This window comes from Antennarius striatus, chromosome 12 (assembly GCF_040054535.1).
Source record: "Antennarius striatus isolate MH-2024 chromosome 12, ASM4005453v1, whole genome shotgun sequence".
Taxonomy (NCBI): Eukaryota; Metazoa; Chordata; class Actinopteri; order Lophiiformes; family Antennariidae; genus Antennarius; species Antennarius striatus.
Window position 1 is genome coordinate 2755001 of NC_090787.1, and position 20772 is coordinate 2775772.

The 20772-nt window shown below is 48.1% G+C and overlaps 1 protein-coding gene across 19 annotated transcripts in view; it reads left to right on the forward strand.

The window, feature by feature from the left end:
• LOC137605347 (mitogen-activated protein kinase kinase kinase kinase 4-like) overlaps positions 1-19469 on the forward strand; it is a 36785-nt gene extending 17316 nt beyond the window's left edge. Inside the window, exons 4-32 of one of the 19 annotated variants that reach the window (XM_068329950.1) lie at positions 1163-1288; positions 1453-1563; positions 1661-1751; positions 2341-2471; positions 2551-2605; positions 2701-2779; positions 2862-3037; positions 3116-3188; positions 3292-3502; positions 3619-3780; positions 3871-3957; positions 4647-4982; positions 6379-6534; positions 8277-8588; positions 9177-9286; positions 10011-10174; positions 10329-10426; positions 11013-11191; positions 11273-11390; positions 11745-12203; positions 12773-12887; positions 13210-13398; positions 13851-13994; positions 14680-14814; positions 15840-15940; positions 16050-16199; positions 16312-16471; positions 16875-17014; positions 17426-19469. In XM_068329950.1, coding sequence (XP_068186051.1) covers positions 1163-1288; positions 1453-1563; positions 1661-1751; positions 2341-2471; positions 2551-2605; positions 2701-2779; positions 2862-3037; positions 3116-3188; positions 3292-3502; positions 3619-3780; positions 3871-3957; positions 4647-4982; positions 6379-6534; positions 8277-8588; positions 9177-9286; positions 10011-10174; positions 10329-10426; positions 11013-11191; positions 11273-11390; positions 11745-12203; positions 12773-12887; positions 13210-13398; positions 13851-13994; positions 14680-14814; positions 15840-15940; positions 16050-16199; positions 16312-16471; positions 16875-17014; positions 17426-17509 — 4452 coding nt within the window. In that variant the 3' untranslated portion in view covers positions 17510-19469. Of the gene's footprint in view, positions 1-1162; positions 1289-1452; positions 1564-1660; positions 1752-2340; positions 2472-2550; positions 2606-2700; positions 2780-2861; positions 3038-3115; positions 3189-3291; positions 3503-3618; positions 3781-3870; positions 3958-4646; positions 4983-6378; positions 6535-6667; positions 8175-8276; positions 8589-9176; positions 9287-10010; positions 10175-10328; positions 10427-11012; positions 11192-11272; positions 11391-11744; positions 12204-12772; positions 12888-13082; positions 13399-13850; positions 13995-14679; positions 14815-15839; positions 15941-16049; positions 16200-16311; positions 16472-16874; positions 17015-17425 lie in introns of those variants that run through there. The other 18 variants (XM_068329952.1, XM_068329951.1, XM_068329954.1 and 15 more) reach the window with 18 other exon arrangements.
• Positions 19470-20772: the final 1303 nt, after the last annotated feature.

Here is a 20772-nt window from a genome sequence, read left to right on the forward strand (position 1 = left end):
TCCAGATCCTTGCTCCTATTTTTGCATTCACACGTAGCTGCAAATCGATCCTGATTAGTCGGGAAACTGTTCCGTAAGCATCTTCATCTGCAGCTTCCTGCTGCCCCGAGAGGAAAAATTGATCTTTTTTCTCGATATTTTCTTGCTTGCTTCATTTTCTGGCTAATTCAGATAAACTAAACATGTTAAATCAAGTCTGTCTCTCACCTCCCACCTTCTCCCACTGCTCCCTGCACATTCAGGAGGTGTGAATGTGACAAGTGGGAAGGTGTGGAATTAGTATGTTGACTTGATAACACCAAAAAAAGAATAAATCTGCAGGTGCATCAGGTGACTGGATGGAGTTTTTTTTTTTTGCTGAATCGCTGTCTGTTTGTCCTTATTTGGTCATTTTTCTCCGTTTATTCCTAGAAACAGTGACAAGAATACCAGAGCTGTTAAAGTAATCCCTGAATTTGGCCTTCCAGGTTCCTGGTCGTCCCCTTAAAGACACGTTACCCTCTCTTTGGCCTTTGGGGAAGCCAATTCTTCCCTCCCGCCCACCTCCCTTTTTCCATCCAGCGTCCATCTTGCGCCCCCCCCCCCCTTCTCCTGGGGATGGTGGTTCTGTTGGCTCTGCTCGCTGTATGTGCTGTAATACTTTAGCAGAAACATGGCTGCCACCAAGTCTCCCCGCCATCTCCATCGGAGGAATGATAATGATCGGCTTCAGGAAGCTTTGTTTCAAACCAGGGGGGGGTGGGGGTGGGGGGTGGGGGTGGTTGGACGTCGTGCGAGGGAGGTGTCGCGATGACGGGCGAGGGAACGGGACGATGAAGACGGTCAGCATCTAATGTGGAAAGAGTTTTTATAGGAGGATGGTGATCCATCATCATCATCATCATCATCATCATCATCACGCTATCGAGCCGTTGTAATAACGTTGTAATAACTGCAGAGATGCTACAGAAATGTTGGGTGTTTGTTTGTTTGTTTGTTTGTTTCTGTTCTGTTACTTTTTGCTGCTGACAGAAGCTGTCAGTCGATACAAACACATTCATGCATGTTTAGATGCAGATCATAGACGTGTGTGTGTGTGTGTGTGTGTGTGTGTGTGTGTGTGTGTGTGTGTGTGTGTGTGTGTGTGTGTGTGTGTGTGTCTGTTTGTCTCTCCCCATGTCAGGATGAAGAGGAGGAAATCAAGCTGGAGATCAACATGCTGAAGAAGTACTCCCATCACAGGAACATCGCCACCTACTACGGAGCCTTCATCAAGAAAAGTCCTCCAGGCCACGACGACCAGCTGTGGGTGAGTTTCTGCAGGTAGAATGAGGTCCTACCTTCATTCCATCACTCTACCTGCTGACGTTTTAGACCGGGTTCCGCGGAAACACGACGAGAAACAAACGCGGCGACGTTTGGTGTGTGTTTCTGCACTAAACGCCAACCGCTTCCTGTTTCCTGTTCTCACAGCTGGTGATGGAGTTCTGCGGCGCCGGTTCCATCACGGATCTGGTGAAGAACACCAAAGGCAACACGCTGAAGGAGGACTGGATCGCGTACATCTCCAGGGAGATCCTCAGGGTCGGTCCCCCCCCCCCCCCCCCGCCGCGCCCGCACTTCTGCGACGTCGCTGCTGCATTCTGGGATAATAAACGTGTCGTTTCCCCTCTTTCCACAGGGTTTAGCTCACCTTCACGCCCATCACGTCATCCACCGCGACATCAAGGGACAGAACGTGCTGCTGACTGAGAACGCCGAAGTCAAACTGGGTATGCGTCCATGCGATTCTGGTTGCATTGTGGTCAGACTGGCCCAGCAGACTGGAAAGACGGCCCGCGCTGAGGTTTTTGACAACAGCGCTGAAAAAATAGTGCAGCGCCAGATTTGAGTCAGCACCAAAGCGAGTGCCAGCTGGAGCTTTGTCGTTACCGGGGCTTTACGTTCGGTTGTTTTTTTCTGGGAAAACGGCTGTTTGTCTTCCGATTCTGCTCATTTCCAGCTGCACACAGGCAGAAAGTTGCTTTTTAGGTGTTTAGCGATGCGCTAAATGGATCTGACATAACCTGAATGCAGCGTGTTTGTCTCCACATGCCTCACCCTGCCTGCTGGGGGGGTGGATGGGGGGAGACACGTTCAAACCTGATTGGAGACAGGTGTACCAGCAGGCAGGTGGAAACAAGCCCACCAATCACAGCGACTCGTGCCTCACCTGTAAAAACACTTTCGCTGCCGTCGTCTGTTGTTGTTGTTGGAGACGTTTGAGTCACGATGGCGGTCGGGTTTAGAGATGGAACCTTGATGTGTTTAAGAACCACAGGAAAACTGAGCGCCGTCGTTCATCTTCTTTCTGTTTCCCAGTGGACTTCGGCGTGAGCGCTCAGCTGGATCGGACGGTCGGCCGGAGGAACACCTTCATCGGGACGCCGTACTGGATGGCCCCCGAGGTCATCGCTTGCGATGAAAACCCAGACGCCACCTACGACTACAGGGTGAGTTGTGCATCTTCCAAGAACAGAGACTCGATCTATGCATGAATGGATGTGACTGATCGGATCGTCTGTTCCTCAGAGCGACCTTTGGTCCTGCGGAATCACGGCCATCGAGATGGCTGAAGGAGCTCCACGTGAGTACGCCCCGCTTTGACCCAACGGGGGGTGTAAAAGATGCCTTCATACAGGGAGGAAAAACAGGCGCTGAAACGTGTTCTTCCTCCTCCAGCTCTTTGTGACATGCACCCCATGAGAGCCCTCTTCCTCATCCCCAGAAACCCCCCCCCTCGGCTCAAGTCCAAAAAATGGTGGGTTGAATCTCCAGTCTTTATCTTCCTGTTTTGACTTACGGCTGAACTCCGGACGTCACGTTTGAATTTCCCCAAACAGGTCAAAGAAGTTCTTCAGTTTTATTGAGGGCTGCTTGGTGAAGAATTACACCCAGCGCCCCCCCACGGAGCAGCTGCTGAAACACCCCTTCATCCGGGACCAGCCGAACGAGAGGCAGGTCCGCATCCAGCTCAAAGACCACATCGACCGGACCAAGAAGAAGAGGGGCGAGAAGGGTGAGTCCGAGGGGAGGCGTGAGGGCGTCGGGTGGTGGGGGGGTCTTAATTTGGTTTAATTTTCCCCGCTTTCCTCAGATGAGACAGAGTACGAATACAGCGGCAGCGAAGAAGAGGAAGAAGAAGCATCAGAGCAAGAAGGCGAACCCAGGTAGCGTCCGTAGATCTGGAGTCACTGCGTTAGCATTTGAATTAGCTTGATATGACCCCCCCCCCCCCCCAAAAAAACCTAAACCCTTCGCTCTCATCTCCAGCTCCATCGTTAACGTTCCGGGCGAGTCCACTCTGCGCCGCGACTTCATCCGGCTGCAGCAGGAGAACAAGGAGCGGTCGGAGGCGCTGCGCCGCCAGCAGCTCCTGCAGGAGCAGCAGCTCCGCGAGCAGGAGGAGTACAAGCGCCAACTACTGGCCGAGAGGCAGAAGCGCATCGAGCAGCAGAAGGAGCAAAGGAGGCGGCTGGAGGAGGTGAGTTTTCTAGGTGGAAGATAGATCCAGGTGTTTTACATCAGCAGTAATGTTATCACAAAACAAAACTCAAACCGTCGGTAACCGAACCCCTCGCCTACCCCTGTCGCCCGTAGCAACAAAGGCGCGAGCGCGAGATGAGGAGGCAGCAGGAGCGCGAGCAGCGCCGACGGGAGCAGGAGGAGAAGAGGAGAATCGAGGAGATGGAGCGGCGCCGCAAAGAGGAGGAGGAACGCCGGCGGGCGGAGGAGGAGAAGAGGCGGGCTGACCGAGAGCAGGTAGGAGCCAGGGAGCCGACGCTTGAGGTGTGAAGCGGTGGTTTTACGTCCTGACGTTGACGCCATTGATGCTGGGTGTGTTTTCTGCAGGAGTACATCCGGCGCCAGCTGGAGGAGGAGCAGCGACACCTGGAGATCCTGCAGCAGCAGCTCCTCCACGAACAGGCCATGCTGCTGGTGAGTGACACCCCCAAACCCCCACCCACCACCCCCGTTCCAGTCATCCTGATTGAAGCTGAAGTCTTTAGTAATCATGAATGACTTTTAGAATTCCGACGGGAGCCGTGAAACCCTGAGGTCTAAAGTTATTGAGGTTTAGTGACGATGATGTCATCACCAGGAATCCAGTCGTCCAGCGGAAACGGGCTTTCCCATGTTTTCATGTCAGATGTTGCCGGTCGCTGATGTCAGATTTTAAATCCTTAAAATCCTCCTGGGGTTCCAGAGGATACTCAGAATAATGACAGGATGTGACCGAAGATACTCTCACATCCAGGCTTCCCATCGTCACACAGGGGTCCAGCGCAGCCGTCATTTATGACGTTAGGATGAAAACGAAGCGTCTTTTATACCGTGAGATGTTTTTAACTCTCTTTTTTAAAAGACTGAAACGCTTCATCCGACCAGAATAAATCTGATTTCATTTAGCGGCATTTTTTGCTAACTCGATAAATTCCCTGTTGGTGGGAATTTTTTGGGAAGCAAACGACAACTTGAAGTCATTTGAGGTGTTGATCCACATTTCCTCATAAAGTATTTTAAAAGGAACAGGGTTTGGGTTTTTTTCGGAAACGCCGTGCCCCTCCCGGAGTCTTTCTGTCAGTGGTTTCGGTTCAACCTGACCCCCCCCCCCTCCCTGCACTCAGGAGTACAAATGGCGGGAGCTGGAGGAGCAGCGCCAAGCCCAGAAGCTCCAGAGGCAGCTGCAGCAGGAGCAGGCCTACCTGCTCTCGCTCCAGCAGAACCAGAACCTGCCCAGTAGCAAAGCAGCGCAGCCACAGAGCAGCAAACCCCCCCAGACCCCCGAGCAGGACAGGGTAGTGCCCCCGCCTAGCCCCGACCCGGATACGGCCAAACAACCGCAGGGCGCCGCCGACTGTGAAAAGACGAAGTCCAATCACAGTCTGGAGAAAACTACAGAGCCCAAGCTCCCCGCCGCCGACCGCCAAGACCCCGCCCCCGACTCTCAGCCAATCAGAGAGGTGACACCTCGCTGCTCCTCGCCGCCGCCACTCTGACTGCTGTAGAATGCGTCTTCTGCTTGTGTGTACTCACTCTCACCGCTTTGGGTGCGTGGTGTGTCCATGGTAACGGCTAGCTGCTGCTATGGGATGCTTCGTAGGTGATGTGAGCGACTAGACTTTATTGCTGTCTCTGTCTGAATCCATGTCGTAACAGTTTCCAGCTGTTCTTCACAAATAAAACACAAAATGTTGAGGGCAGTCGCTTGATGTCGAGCGTCTCCGGTACTTTGTTGAGACACTTTTCATCTGCTGTGACCTCCTGCAAATCCACGCAGAAGCACCTGGTAGCGATCCTGAGGAATCTTAACCCAATCCTGGTGGAAATGGGCCTCCAGGTCTGGATGTTCATGCAGTTCCATTTCTCGATGGCTTCATCCTTCCTCCAGACATACGATGATCCAGAGGCTTCAGAAAGCATTAGTTTTGATCCATCCCTCCATGGAACAGATCCCAGAGGTGCTTTTTCCTTCTATTTCTGGTGTCAGCAGCCAATGTTGGTCTTCATATTAACATAAACCTCAACAGAAAAAACAAAAATAAAGCAAAATCTGCGTCATTGATCTGTTGAAATTGTTCTTCTTGGAGGTGATCGGTGCAATCAGCCGATTTGTAGAGTTGGAGACTTTTTTCCAGTGTTTTCTGAAAGCAGCTCTGAGGTATTTCCTTTTTTTATTTATTTTTTGCTAGTTCTCCTGCACAACGAGCGTTTTTTTATTATAAAATGTGGCCATGCAAGGAAATACGTTGTTTTCCGATAAAACACATGCTGGAGGATGAACTTGGACTCCGTTGTCGAGGAATCAGCAGGTGTTGGAAATGTTGGGTTGGCCGCTCCAGCAGAAGCAATTCCGAAGGAGTTACAAGCCTGCTTTATTACCTCTTAGGTTGTATTCCCAAAGTTTAGTCATGATTCCTGTTGGGAACAATAACTGTGATGATTACATGTGAACGAACCTCCGGGTTAAACTGACTTATGTAGAGGAAGAAATAAAATCTTGGTGCCAAACTCTCCTTCACGCACAAACTCACGGTTTTTACTGTGCTGAATAAAACCTGCATGACGGTCTTTAATGCTTGCTGAAGTTCTACTAGCAGGGATGTGGGAATACCGTGGCAACAATAACCCCGCCCGCCCTCGACCAAACGCTTCGTGATCCCTGCTGGTGAGCCTGAACCAGCAGACGTCTTTCTGATGTGCTTGAACCTCTGCTAGACCCGAACATCTCTCCTCTCTTGGGGGGAGGGGGTGAACTAACAAACCGTCGCTCTTAACGGCTTCTTTCCGAAATATCCTCCGCCACCTCTTGATCGCCGCTCACGCCGCCGCCCTCTCATCCGTGTCTGTCCTCCCCAGGCTGACGAGCGATACCGAAAGAACATCCAGGGTTCCCCTCAGGCGGCGCAGACCAAACCCCAGCAGCCTCCGGTGCCGCCGCGCTCCGAGTCGTCCTACCCCAATGGGAACTCGGCGTCCGAGGCGCCCGCCATGCACCGGCCCGTTGAACCACAGGTAACCATGACAACAACAGAACGCATGTCTCACTCTAACTCTACTGACTGAAGGCTTTGGATATTCAAAAATGCAACTCGAAGCGTCTCGTCCGTTTTTACTCTTACTGTCCTGTTTGGGTTCTGCTTTTCAGGTGATTTAGATGCTTCTTCTCTTTGGGTTATCAAGGTGTGTGTTCTTTCTAGCTGCGCTGCGTTTCCTTTGTGATGTGTCCCTAACTCAACTCTCTTTCAGTCTGGATCTAGGTGGCTTACATCCCGATCTGACACCATTGATTCCACTGCAACTCGTTTGACATCCGAGCTCCCAATCTGGGTTAAATTGACATGTTTAGACTCACGTTGCTTTTTTTTTTCCTGTTGTTTAAGAAAGTTTTTGTCCACCAGAAGTTTCTCTTTTTCCTAAACTCCTACTGGCAAACACAAAGAAACGATCACAGCCCTGATCATATGCTGGTCCTTTGTGATTAACGCTCTGATTGACGTGCTGTCCTCCCTCTTTCCAAAGCAAACAAAAGGTGTTTTTCAAATGTGGAAAACAGTTACTTCATCCCCCAAGTGTTGCAATTGTGTGTGAACAAGAAAGATTATTTGCTCGGAGGATTCATCTTTTGCTCCACATTCTGCAGCTCCTCATTGTGATTTAAATGCATACATAATTCATGAGGCGCCCCAGATTTGCAAACCGGGTGACTCAGGCGGCGCTCGTCATCTTCCAGCGGAGGATTCGACCCACTAAGCAGGAATGATCACTCAAGTCAGTCTGCTGTAACTTGGTAAAATGTGGGGGTGTTCATGGTGACAGAATTCATTGATGTTTATGAATATTAACCATTAACATCAGGCTTTAACGTTGTGCATCCTCGCTCGTACACACACACACACACACACACACACACACACACATCTGTTAGGAGCTCCAGATGATAATCAAATTAGCCGACACAGCGCTCTGACCTATATTTGAGTCGGGACCCTCTCGTCTTCATCGCTCCATTAACGGCTGTGATTTTTCTAATTCTTCCGCCCCTCCTGACTCGGTTGCCTCTTGTTGGACGCGCTGCACCTTTTCCCACCGGATTAGCGGCTGAATTACGGTAATAATTGCTCTTCCAGGGGACATTTTTACTTTCCTCCCGGCCTCCACATTTCTGCGCCTTTATTGAGGTGCAGCCCGGCAACAAGGAGGACGATGTGAATGCTTTCTGTTTGCTCCTTTTCTCCTCCTGCTGCATTCTAAGGGCTTTGGGGTTCTTTTGGGGCGCTGACATGAGCTACAGCCATACTTCACTTTATCATAAAGGTCATCGGGTTTGTGCTCCACTGAAAGTCAAGGAAGAGGTTCGATGTAGAGCCCTTTCAGACCATGTTGCTATATTTCCATCCTGTTACTTACACTGGGAGGAGTTTTGCATGAACCGCCGTGACATTAATTCTTAAATCTTAAATTTTAATCCCAACATTTCATCCATGCTAATATCTAGAAAGTCAAATGCAGCTCGAGGAGAAAAAACCTCTTCTATGCGATCCATACTTTGCTGATCCTTCTTGCACCTGAGCTTTTTGTTTATTTTGCTCTTTGCATGACAGAAAAACTTCATATAGACGAATGAGATAATAAGAGATAATGCACTCCTGATGCCCCATGAAGGGGGTAGTTTGAGGCTCTCCCACTGGCCTGCATGCACATTGACCCGCCCTCCCTCCATGTGTTTGTTTGTTTGTTTGTTTGTTGTCTGTAAGGTTCGCTCCCATCTCGCTGCTTTAAAGATCAGCAGCAGCGTGGCCTCAGCACACCCCTCGTCCGCCGCCGCTGCGCCGCCCGCCGTGTCGCGGTCGCACTCCTTCAGCGAGCCCCTCCCTCCTAGCTTTGAAAATCTGCATCTTCGCCACAGCCAAGAACCCCACCAACACCATCCCTCTTCATCTTCACCGCCATCCACCTCATCATCATCATCATCATCATCAACGCCTGCACGCGCTGACCCACAACCACCCTCCCTGCTTAGACCCTCGCAGCACGAAGTGGCCCCTACAGAGGAGGCCCCGCCCAGGGTAAGGAGGGGAGGAATCACCCCCCCCCCCCCAGTGTAGATAGATCCTATGAGGCGAGGTTAAAACAATACATCCCCCTCACCACACTAATGCAGCGTTTTACTGCGACCGCGGCGGGACATAAATATAACAGCAGAAAGAGAGAAAAACAAACTGCAGTCAGAGAACACTCTGTCCCGCCGCGTTCAGCAAAGTCATCATGCATCCTTCAGATGCGTGTTCTGAACACCAAGGGCTGCAGAAAAAAACATCTATTTTATGTGCATGGACTGTTTTCCCAGCTGACCCACAACCCTGTCAACACGTCGGTGTTTCATAACGACTCGTAAAGCATTCGGCTGAACTTCTCCTTTCAGATTCTAGAAGCAGAGAAGCTCCCGCGTCGATGCGCTCGTTTTTTCGTAACGGCGTGGAGAGTCACGCTGGTGTTTGAGTTGTATCAATAAAAAAACGATGCATTTTAAAGAATATGTTGTTTTTATCCGGACGCAGCGTCCTCCTCCACGCCCCCTGTCAGCGTGTTTTGTGTGTTCCACGTGCGTTTTTTTGCTCACGCTTGAGCTGCTCCGCTGTCTTCTATCACAAAAGGTTCCCGTCAGGACGACGTCGCGGTCTCCAGTGTTGCAGAGGCGAGACTCGCCTCATCGCCACGGCAACACCTCACACGGCAGCCAGGCCGTGCAACGCAACGCCGCCAGGTAAACCGACGTAAACCCCCCACCTCCCCCCCGCCGGATTGTGTGTGACTCCGTGTGCTGTCGTTTTGGGCTTTTTAAAGGTGGAATAGAGGTTTTAGACGCGTCTCAGCTCAGGGGCCGCGGCTTTTTTTTTTGCAGGCTGTGGTGGATGATGTCATCACTCACAGCTGGTCTACAGAGAACTTCCTGTCCCTGCGCTCTCCTGTCGTCGAGCTTGTGGCCTTCGAAGGGCTCCGTCCCTGAATCGAGAATGTCGAGTACCTAGAACGACGAGAGGCACACATCTCCCCCTCGCCTCCTTGAAAAGCGCCGATCACTCTGCTGAGAATTCAGTTCTTTTAGTCTGAAAGGGACACACGTGTTGGTTCGAGTCACGTTTAAATTAAAGCAGGCGCTTGTTCCCTTCGTTTGTTTCAGACTCAGACAACAGAACACATTCTGTGTTTGGAGATGATCTAACACACACACACACACACACACAGGATTTCTGTGCTGCTATAGTCGCCGTCTGCGTGGGTGGGTTTATGTAATCGCTCAGTCTAACCTTGTGATACTTCTTACTGGTGTGTGAATCTGTGTGTGTCGACACGCTCGTCCTTAACTTTCCATTTCCACACAGATTCTTTATAATAGTGCAAATAGCAGCTTAAAACTTAAATTTTATCTATCAGGAAAAAATAATTAAATAAAATTTCATCCTTGATCTTGGTTCCTGTCGGCCCAGCAGTGCAGCAGAACCTCGGCTGCTGTGGGAACGGGTGGAGAAACTGGTTCCCAGGCCGACCAGTAACAGCGGAAGCGGAGGCTCCAGCTCCTCCAGCAGCTCCAGTAACTCCAGCTCTCATCCCGGTTCTCAGTGCGGCTCTGGGGAGAGGTTCAGGGCCCGCTGTGAGTCCACACACACACACACACACACACACACACACACACACACACACACACACGTCCACAAGCTGCAACTGAAGCACCGCCACCGGGGGGCGACACACTCGCCACCGTGTTTTTAACGTCTTTGATTTCTCCTCGCCTCCACCTCCTTCAGCCTCGTCTAAATCGGAGGGATCGCCCCTCCGGCGTCCAGAGAATGCTGGGAAAAAACCAGAAGAGAGGCGGGACTTGGTCAGGGCAAACAGACCAGCGGTGAGACTCGACTAACTAGCCTGTAGCGTAGCTCGCTAGCTGGGTTGGATGTAGATCTAGACCACATGCCTTGTGTTATAGCGCAGGATTGTGTCATGTGATCTGCCCCAACATCCAATAGAAATGATGAGTGGTTGTTTTATCTGTTTTGGCTGAAGGGTTTCCTGCACTTAAATGCTTGCTTCCTGTTCACTGATCTTTCTTTCCGGGTGGCAGCAATCGTAACGCACGCCGTTTCTAACCCTAAGAAAGGAGGTGACGCACTAATAACTTTTCATCTTTGCAGCTCTAATCTGTCTCATCGTTACAATTAATCCACTAACCTTGCCTTTGGAAGCTTGAAGAGCAGTCATCTCTTTCCTGGCTTCACCCTCCAGCTTTGCGGCGCTCACGCTCTCCTCTCATTGGCTGGCGTGTCCTCGATAACCACTTTTCCTCTCCAGCAGCTTCTCTGTTTCCTGCTTTACTTTCATTCAAGGATAATTAACCAAAACTTCTCAAGATGATCAAATTCAAACGTGGAGAAAACGTAGACGTTAGTGGTGTCACCTGACCTTTGACCTGGTGGGACCTTTGTGACCCGTAGGACCTCACGGCTCTGGCCAAGGAGCTGCGCGCAGTGGATGACGTTCGTCCCCCCAATAAGGTGACGGATTACTCCTCCTCCAGCGAAGATTCAGACACCACCGATGAAGATGACGATGAAGAGGTAGACCAGGAAGCGGGTGAAGAGTCCACCTCTGGCCCGGAGGACTCCAGAGCCGTGTATGTACCCAACAACAAGGCCGGACTCCTCTTTAACCAATCGGGTCGGGTTGCGTTGACTCCTCTTCTGCTCCTCTGCAGCTCCTCCAGGCTGAGCAACGGCGAGACCGAGTCGGTGAAGACTATGATCGTTCACGACGAAGGCGAGAGCGACGCCGGGTCGACGCCATGCAAAGACAGCACGCTGATCGTCAGACAGGTACCGGCTGATGAAGAAAAAACAATTCAGCTCATGTTTTATTTGTTCTGTTGTCTATTTGTTTTGGTGTTTTTTTATCCACCATCTGAGTTTTTCCATTTGTTTTTTCTTTGCGTCTTCATCATGTCTTGTTCTTGTTTACCTCATGAAGATCAGCTTAGCGTAGGTTTTATTAATCACGCCACACCTGTAGCTAATGCAATAAGAAGGATTTATTACATTATCAAGCATTTAATTCAAGATTTCTTGCAGGTTAAATCAGATTTGAAGTTAATCCGTCAGCTGATGCTTTAGCAGTTAGCATCTTTTGTCTCAAAATGCTTGATGACTAACGAGTTTCCGTCCCGCCTGTAGAATAGTCACTCTAGTTTGCCCTTCGCTCTTCCTAGCACCTTCTCCCCCCCTGAACTCATCAGGAACACATCTAGACCCAAAGCCGTCTACCCCTCTTTCTACTTCCAGAGCGCAGGTGACAACAGAAAGCGTCCGAGTGCCGGCCCGGGCCAGGCCCCGCCCCCGGTGCCGGGCCTGCTCGCGGGCTTCGCCCCGAGTCCCGGCTCGGGCCCGGGCCTCGTGCATCACACCCCCAGCCCCCATCATCATCATCACCACCATCACCACCATCACCCCACACCGCACGCGGACAGGAACGGCTTTGCCGGTCGCATCCACCTCCTCCCAGACCTGATCCAGCAGAGCCATCATTCCTCCCCCTCCTCCACCGCATCCAACTCCCCTTCCTCCTCCAGCCTCGCCAGCCCCACCTCCATGTCCCCCCAGAGTCCCCTGGACAAGCTCGGCATCCTCACAGAGGTATGTCCCCCCCCCTGCCCCCACTTCCGGCTCCGACACTGACTCTACTAAAGTTTTTCCTCTTTATTTACTTTTAAATCGATTGAAAACACACAGGTGACTTAAATTCGCCCGAAATCCCGCCGCTGAACTTTGCCTCCATGATGTCGCACCTGTTAGTTTTACCTTAAAGGACGGTCGTTCTTCACAGTCATTCACCTCCAAGCCACTAAAGCCCATTTTACTCCTTGATGTTGCTGATTTTCCTCACATCAGAGCGTAGATCTTAACACACAAGGCCGTTAGGAACGTGATGGCAAGTATTTTCCACGGAAATCCTTTTCCTAAACCTAAATTTTTGTTTCCCCTTTTGTGTTTTTTGAACATATGTTTACCCTCCACGTTGTTTCTGCCCTTTTACTCTCATAATTTACCCCGCGATTTGAATGTTTTTTGTATCTGCATGTCACAAACTTTTTTTGGTCGTTGTTGCATCCATTATTGTTATTATTGTTATTGACATTCGATACTTTTGGTTTGATCAGGATCACATCCCGTCATAATTTTGTCGTATTTCCGTCTCACCGTAGAGCCAGTCTAGTAACAACATGCAGAAACACAAGTCTTCTTCCTCCTTCACTCCGTTCATCGACCCACGCCTCCTCCAAGTCTCTCCATCCACCGGCAGCGCCCTCAACAACATCGGTGAGTCTGCCCCCTACTGGCTGCCACTAGTCATGATGTCCAAAAAATGAAACAAGACGAGTTGGGGGGATGTATTTATGATCATATAAGATCTGATAACCGGAGAAAATGATGGAACTAAAGAAGTTGCTCTAATGTTCAGCTTTTTGAGTGTAACACGGAATTTATTTACATGTATTTGCGTTGAAAATACAGAAACATCTTCAAACATCTAGAGTGAATCAAAGAATTTCTTTTTGCTGGAGTCTGAAGGGAGGAGATGCATCTCGCAATCGCTGACCGTGTCACCGACCCCTATCCCACCTGCTAAATTCTACCTAAGCCCTTCCCGTTGACCTTGTAGGCTACGGGAACGATGCCCGGCTGGCAGAGGCGCTGAGGGCCGACCCGTCCCGGAAGGGCTCCGTCGTCAACGTCAACCCGGTCAACACTCGCCCGCAGAGCGACACGCCAGAGATCCGCAAATACAAGAAGAGGTTCAACTCTGAGATCCTGTGCGCTGCACTCTGGGGTAAGACGAAGAAAAAGAGGTCCCAGTTTAGTAGTTTATATACGTAAATGAGCAACATGTCGATTAAGTGAGAAAACATCCTGAGAGGATTTTACCATCAGTGTTCTCATTGGGTCACAATCAGAGGTACATGATTTAATCATTGCTTCTTCTTTTGTTTACAGCATTAAAGTCCCTAAAATATTCTCTCTTTAAGTAAAAAAAAAATTAATCAACAATACAGTAATTAAAAATATTATTATTATTCTATGGTGACATGTCTATAAAACTTTTTACCACTTGGGGGCAGCAAATCCTTGATGAGGACATCACTGATCAGACAACACTGAATCTCCAGATGTGGATGCTGTGTGCTTTCCTAACTGTGTGTGTGTGTGTGTGTGTGTGTGTGTGTGTGTGTGTGTGTGTGTGTGTGTGTGTGTGTGTGTGTGTGTGTGTGTGTGTGTGTGTAGGCGTGAACCTGCTGGTGGGAACAGAGAGCGGTCTGATGCTGTTGGATCGTAGTGGCCAGGGGAAAGTTTACCCACTGATCAACCGACGGCGATTCCAGCAGATGGACGTCCTGGAGGGACTCAACGTCCTGGTCACGATATCAGGTACGCACACACAGACACACACACTTCCTCGCTGGCAATGCATGCACACTGGTGTTAGAGATGGGTTTTGTCACACTAAAGGATTCCACACTGGACTGCACTTGTGTAAAAGCATGTTGTCAAATCGTCTGTCTTGTCTGTGTGTTGCATAAATATTTGCAGACACACACCGCCAGGATGTTTCGCTCTCAAAAGTACATCCATGTTCTCACTTCTCTTCTTTCTCAATGGCTCACACACACTTGTGTGTCACAATGCATGTTTTGAGGCAAATGGATGTTGAGTAAATCCCAACCCCACAGAGACACGTCATGTGTGAGTGTGTGTGTGAAGCATAAGCAATGCCCACGCGATTATGGAAGGAAAAGCCGCAGAGCAACGCACAATTTCCTTCCATGCAACATGTTTTCATTGCCGACATGTGAAGATGCATGTCATGGAAAAGTTGCGTGTTTGAGAGGCAGCCTTTGCTCACAGCTTCTCCTCTTTTGTGTTTGGGTCGCTAGGAAACATTTGACGGGTTAGTGTCTTTAAATATGCATGATTCAGTTGCAGCTGGCAGGGTTCTTGAACATAAAATCACAAAGATTTTAAACCGGTTTTTCATCTACATGTAGGACATTCAGGTCTGATTTTTGTGCACTTTAAAAACTGACCCTGTTTGACCTTTACCTGTCAACCACAGGTAAGAAGAACAAGCTGCGGGTGTACTACCTGTCCTGGCTGAGGAACAAGATCCTGCACAACGACCCCGAGGTGGAGAAGAAGCAGGGCTGGACCACCGTAGGAGACCTGGAGGGCTGCGTCCACTACAAAGTCGGTGGGTCACGTGATGACTGATGAGCTTGAAACCTTAAATCTTGTTGTGTGGATGCAGGTCGCCTTTCAGGAACACACCGGACACAGATTAATGGTGGAAGTTTACAAATGTCCAAAGCTCAGGTTGATGGGCAGACGGCAGATCAGTACCAAACAGGGAAAGCCCTCGCTTAAGTAACTGTCCAGGAAAGGAGAGCATGCAACTGCATCCCCCTGTCCAAAATTGAGAATGTCCTCAGTGACAGTAGAGCAACTGCACTGACAAGCACTTCCTGTTGGAAACTCCTCAAGACATTTAATTCATGCACATCCATCGCATTTTAATGAAATTTAATTTTTGTGATCAAGTCATCCGGCAGGTTTCAAACCAGCACGGGTAGAAACTACAGGAAATTTCCAGAGATGAATAAGGATTTTTGACAAAAAGTCCAAACTCAGCATTTTTGTCTCAGTGGAAATTTGCGACAAATAAGAAAATATTAAAATACAGTAATCCCTCGTTACTCGCAGTTAATGCATTCCAGGACCACCCGTGTGTGTGTGTGTGTGTGTGTGTGTGTGTGTGTGTGTGTGTGTGTGTGTGTGTGTGTGTGTGTGAGAGAGGAGTTGTCCACAATGCACTGGCGATGCGTCTGGGGTGTAACCTGCCTCTCGCCTGTAGCCAGCTGGCATAGACTCCAGCAACCCGTCTTGAAGACAAGAGGATGGGTGGATGGATGGATGGACGGATGGATGGATGGATGGGTGGATGGATGGATGGATGGGTGGATGGATGGATGGATGGATGGAGTTTCTACTTTTTCCAATGAAGGATTCTCAGAAATCCTGTGTTTTAAAACGTGTAGACATTATAAAACTTTAAAGGTACATTGAATTTATTGCATTACTGCTAAACAATATAAAAAACGCTTTCCACCTACTGCTAACTGATTGGCAATTGAGATTAACTGTATTAGCACTGAAGCTATTTTTGACTACAGTATTTGTCTTACTAATGTTTTGTCTTTATGGGTTTTTTTCCCCCAGTAAAATATGAGAGGATCAAATTCTTGGTTCTGGCTCTTAAGAACTCTGTGGAGGTCTACGCTTGGGCCCCCAAGCCCTACCACAAGTTCATGGCCTTCAAAGTAAGTCAGCACGTTAGCTTAGCTTGGTAAAGCTAAACGGTGAACGTTGATCGATCTGACGCTCAAGCTAGGAGGAGTAAAAACTGTTTTTGTGACTTGTGTGCTTCAGTCCTTTGGTGACTTGGTGCACAAGCCCCTGCTGGTCGACCTCACTGTGGAGGAAGGCCAAAGGTTAAAGGTCATATACGGCTCGTGCTCAGGCTTCCACGCCGTGGATGTAGACTCTGGTGCAGTCTACGATATCTACCTACCTACTCACGTAAGAACTGGTCTTTGAGGAAGCTTGAAGCATTGCAGTAATTTTAGTTCTCTGCTGCATTTGATCGAAGACGTCAAACCACACCTTGTTGTTGTTTTTGTTGTTTCAACAGATCCAAACCAACATCCAGTCTCACGCCATCATCATCCTGCCCAACACCGACGGCATTGAGCTTCTTGTGTGCTACGAGGACGAGGGCGTTTACGTCAACACCTACGGGCGCATCACCAAGGACGTGGTGCTGCAGTGGGGGGAGATGCCCACCTCAGTGGGTGAGTCCGAGGAGCAAACACACAGCTTAAAGCCCTCCTGATGCATTCTTCTGCATCGCTTGTCCCTGAGAATGAAGCAATGCCCACTTGCGACACCTCTTCACATCTTGCATCTACTGTTTCTCCTTTTGCGGTTCTTCCTGTGAATGAGTGTCGATTTACTTCTTGTTGTGGGTACGCTGGGAGGAATAAAAGTACCTTAAAGATGATTTTAGGTAGACAAAAGTTTGTGGTCGCCTCAGAATTGAACAACTTAGAATAGGACATTATTGAGTCTTTACAGGGCTGAGACCTCCAGATTTTAATATAGACAGTCTTTACGCTATTTTAATCAGGTTTTCGTTTTCATTATTTCTTTCATTATTATATATACCTATGAACTTCTGATCTCCTCTCTTTGCAGCCTACATTCGCTCCAACCAGATCATGGGTTGGGGAGAGAAGGCCATAGAAATTCGCTCGGTGGAGACCGGCCATCTGGACGGCGTCTTCATGCACAAGAGAGCCCAGAGACTCAAATTCCTTTGTGAAAGAAACGACAAGGTAAGACCGGTTGCTTTCACAAAATTTATCAACCATCCAAACTGCGGAAAAATGCAGATGTCCCAACACTGCATTGGAAGTATTTTGCGGTAAAAATCAAGCAACTTCCAAAGACTTTTTCTGTTGACTCAGCCTCTGCTGGATACGCTGTATCAGCCGTGGAATTAGCGTGAAAGCTAGTCTAGTTTCTGTTCCCTCAATTGTGTCCGTTTTGGGCAAACAAGTAGTGAAGACATAGAGCTAAAATTAGTTCACCTCGCTGTGATTCCAAGGCTACGCTTGTAGAAGTTATGGTCTACACATCCTTTATATTACAAATATTTAAAGCTCTTGCATGACAAGAAACGGAATAGAACTTTCGTCATCGATTATATAATCACTGACTATCTGCTGGTTGGTTGTTTGATTCAGGTTTTCTTCGCCTCCGTTCGGTCTGGAGGCTCCAGCCAGGTCTACTTCATGACTCTGGGCCGAAGCAACCTCCTCAGCTGGTAGAGGTCTGCACCCGGCCCTCTTCCTCTTCATCCTCCTAGTTGTTCTCCACCCTCACTAACACTGGATCTCAGAACCCACTGTCGATGATGACCTGTCAGCACTCGGGACAGCTGAAAGACAATGAAACCAACAACCAAACCAGCCCCTCCAAGCGGTCGACAACAATCACACCTTTCCTCTGGAGCTGCAGCCCCTCCGCCGCGGCTGTGACGCGCTGCGTGTGGCCATCGCCTGCTGAAAATACGGCCGAGTGGGGGTGACCTGCGTACAAAAAGAAATCAATTATTGCTTCACTAATTATAGATGCGAAGAAGTAGAAAAAACTGAAGATGATTTTAATTGAAGCGGGCAAACTTGTTTCCTTCTTGGTTTTCTCGGTGCTCGTCTCCGCGATGAGATAGATGTTGAATCTCTACGTTACTTCATGTTTCTGGGCTGGTCAGTAACTACTAGTACTGCTACCAGTTCCATTACTACTACTGCAAGTACCCTCCGCAGGTCCGCCTCTCATTGAGAGTTACCCCCTCTGCCCCATGTTCCTGACCCCCTCGCCCTGTATTATGAGCGTTTCATGGGGCCAGGGGGGGGTGGGAGTCTGCTTCATTGATGCTACAGTCGTGTATGTAAATGAGAATGTCAGCCAGGGGTGACCTGTAAAACCCCAGAGCCTGGGAGGGGGGATTGGTCACAATGACCAGCAGGTGAGGTGGAGGGGGGGGCGAGTACTTGGGTTGTACTGTAAGTCTGATTGATGACTTGACAGGACAAGGTGTGTGTTGTGAAGTATAGTGTTGTTCAGACAGGTGCTTTAAAAGAGAGGATGACAAAGAAAGACTTTGAAGCAATTGGATGATCAGGATAGTATTTTTTGAATTATTATTATTACTATTATTATTATTATTCCTTGAAGATAAGTGTAACTATGTGGAGTAAAACATGTCTTTTAGATTTACGCACATCCACCCACGGTCCGCTGTTTGCTTGCTTTTATTCTGAACCCACAGAAGTGCAAGGTGTGTTTGTCCAAGAATAAAGTGATGTGGGTGTGGTCTAATAAATAAAGTAAAATAAAGGTGTCTATGTACAATAAAATTTCATTTAATCTTCCAGATCAGTGGTTGTGTTTTTACCCTCCGCTAGTCAAACTTTAAAGACCGGAACTCGCTTCTGGAAGAGCGGCTGGTCGAAGAGAAGCTTGAACTGCTAAGAAACGTGTGATATAAAATGATAATGGGATGATGAAGGACTGATAAAGCGGAGAACGTTCAGGAATGTGTGTGCTTGCGTGGACGGAGAGTTGAATGTCATCGGCGTAGAGGATTTTTACAGCAGAGAAGAAATCGCATGGTCGGCAGGTTCAGCTTTTTTTTTTTTTTAATCCCCCTGGATGATATTTATCTATCTTCCATTTTATTCTTTGAAATCACAACATTTTCTTTTCATTTGTATTATTTGTATGAATGCGATGCACACAAGTGTCAAGAATGTAGAAAGATATATTACTGTGTGGTCCAAGGCATGAGCTGTTTTTTTGCTTTGTGATCAACCGAAGTGTTCCGCTTCAAACTAAGACCTTTGAAAGCTGAAAGCATTGTAGCCTCTGTCAGGTGTAGATATTTCATGGGGTGTTTTGACTGGTGAAAATGTCACTTCCAGTAACAGCATCAGGTTCTTTCACAATCATAACCCCCTCCTCAAATAGAGAAGGCCTCTGAACCCCATCACGTGTTTTTCCTGTTGCATTACAGCCTCGAGGAGCGGATGTAATGACCTTTTCTTTAAAAAAAATGCTGGTAATTATGACGATACTGTCAACAGGCTAAAGAAGGATCTGAGGAGGTGAAGCAGTCGTTTGCTGATGTATGTTGGGAGAAAGTTCCAACAGGACTGTTGATCTGATGTAATGAAAAACCACTACTTGGAAATTTTTTTTTTTTTTAAATAAAAATCACTTGAAGCATTGTGTATTAAGTTTTAGCGTTAGTCTAGAATCTTAATAGTTTCTGTTGTTTCTGTAAGTCTATAATACAAGACTGCGGTGGTTTATTATTGTTATAACACTCACCTTAGGTGGAGAAAACGTTTACAGAGGCAATTTTCCGTTTCACTAATGTGCATCACAGTATTTATGTTTAAAGCATATGGTTCTCTAATTGTATGTTTGTGTTCTTTTTGAGCCTGGTTTTTATTGGATATTTTCTTCTTCTTCTTTTTTTTTTTTGCCATCTCTCCCTCTCCTACTAAATAACCTACTTACAAAACGAGAAAGAACACACATCTTGTCCGTTTCAGGTATTCACATAGCGCTGCTTAAACGTGGAAACACTGCGGTTTGGTTCCCTGCAGGCTCGGACGTGAGGCAATGCGTTTCCTCTGCTGTTTCTGCCATGCCACTCTAACTTATGTCCTCTCTGTGTATGACAGGAAGTCGTGTATTTTCCTGAAGTTTTTTTTTTGTTTTTTTTTCTTTGAATAAAATTAAAATTAATTTTAAAAGTAGTCCGTGTCTTTTTCTCTGAGGCCTCTGATGCAATTCGTCGCCCAAACAAGCCAAACTGCAGGTTTTTCTCCATTTCTGCTCCAACAGCGACTTCATAATTCAGGGGTGCTTCATATTAAATTGCTGTAATATTGAGTATTTTCAAACCAATGTGAATATTATCACGTATACCAGAGCAGTATTGCGTGCAAAATCATTTGTTCTGTCCGTACTTTCTTTCTCTTTTATCAGGATATCAAAAGTCACTGACCGGTGAGCAGATCTGGAGAATCCCCTCAATACGCAACACCTCCTGCTTTCGTAACGGACATTTCATTGAACAGCATGTTCTGTGTCCAGGGACTTTTATCCTACATCTGTCAAGCTTGAGAGTTGGAACACATTGTTGCTAGCATTACACTAACCCCCTGCAACCCCCACCCCCATATGTCAAGAGTCATGGATTCCAGCACATGTCAACATTTTCTATGTGACCCAGACGCATTAGCGAAAGTTAACATCGTCTAAGAGCAACAAACACACACGAAAAGTTAATCTTGTAAATATCTGTGGTCTTATTGATCAGCTCTCCATTGATCCTTCTCCATGTCAGCATACCTTCTTCATCGTCCTCTCTTAACACCAACTGTCCTCATGTCTTCCTCACTGCATCCATTCACCTTCCCTTCGGTCTTCCTCTTGCCTGGCAGCTCCATCCTCAACATCACCAACATCCTCACCACTTCTCCTCTGGACGTGTCGAAAACCATCAAAGTCTGCTCTC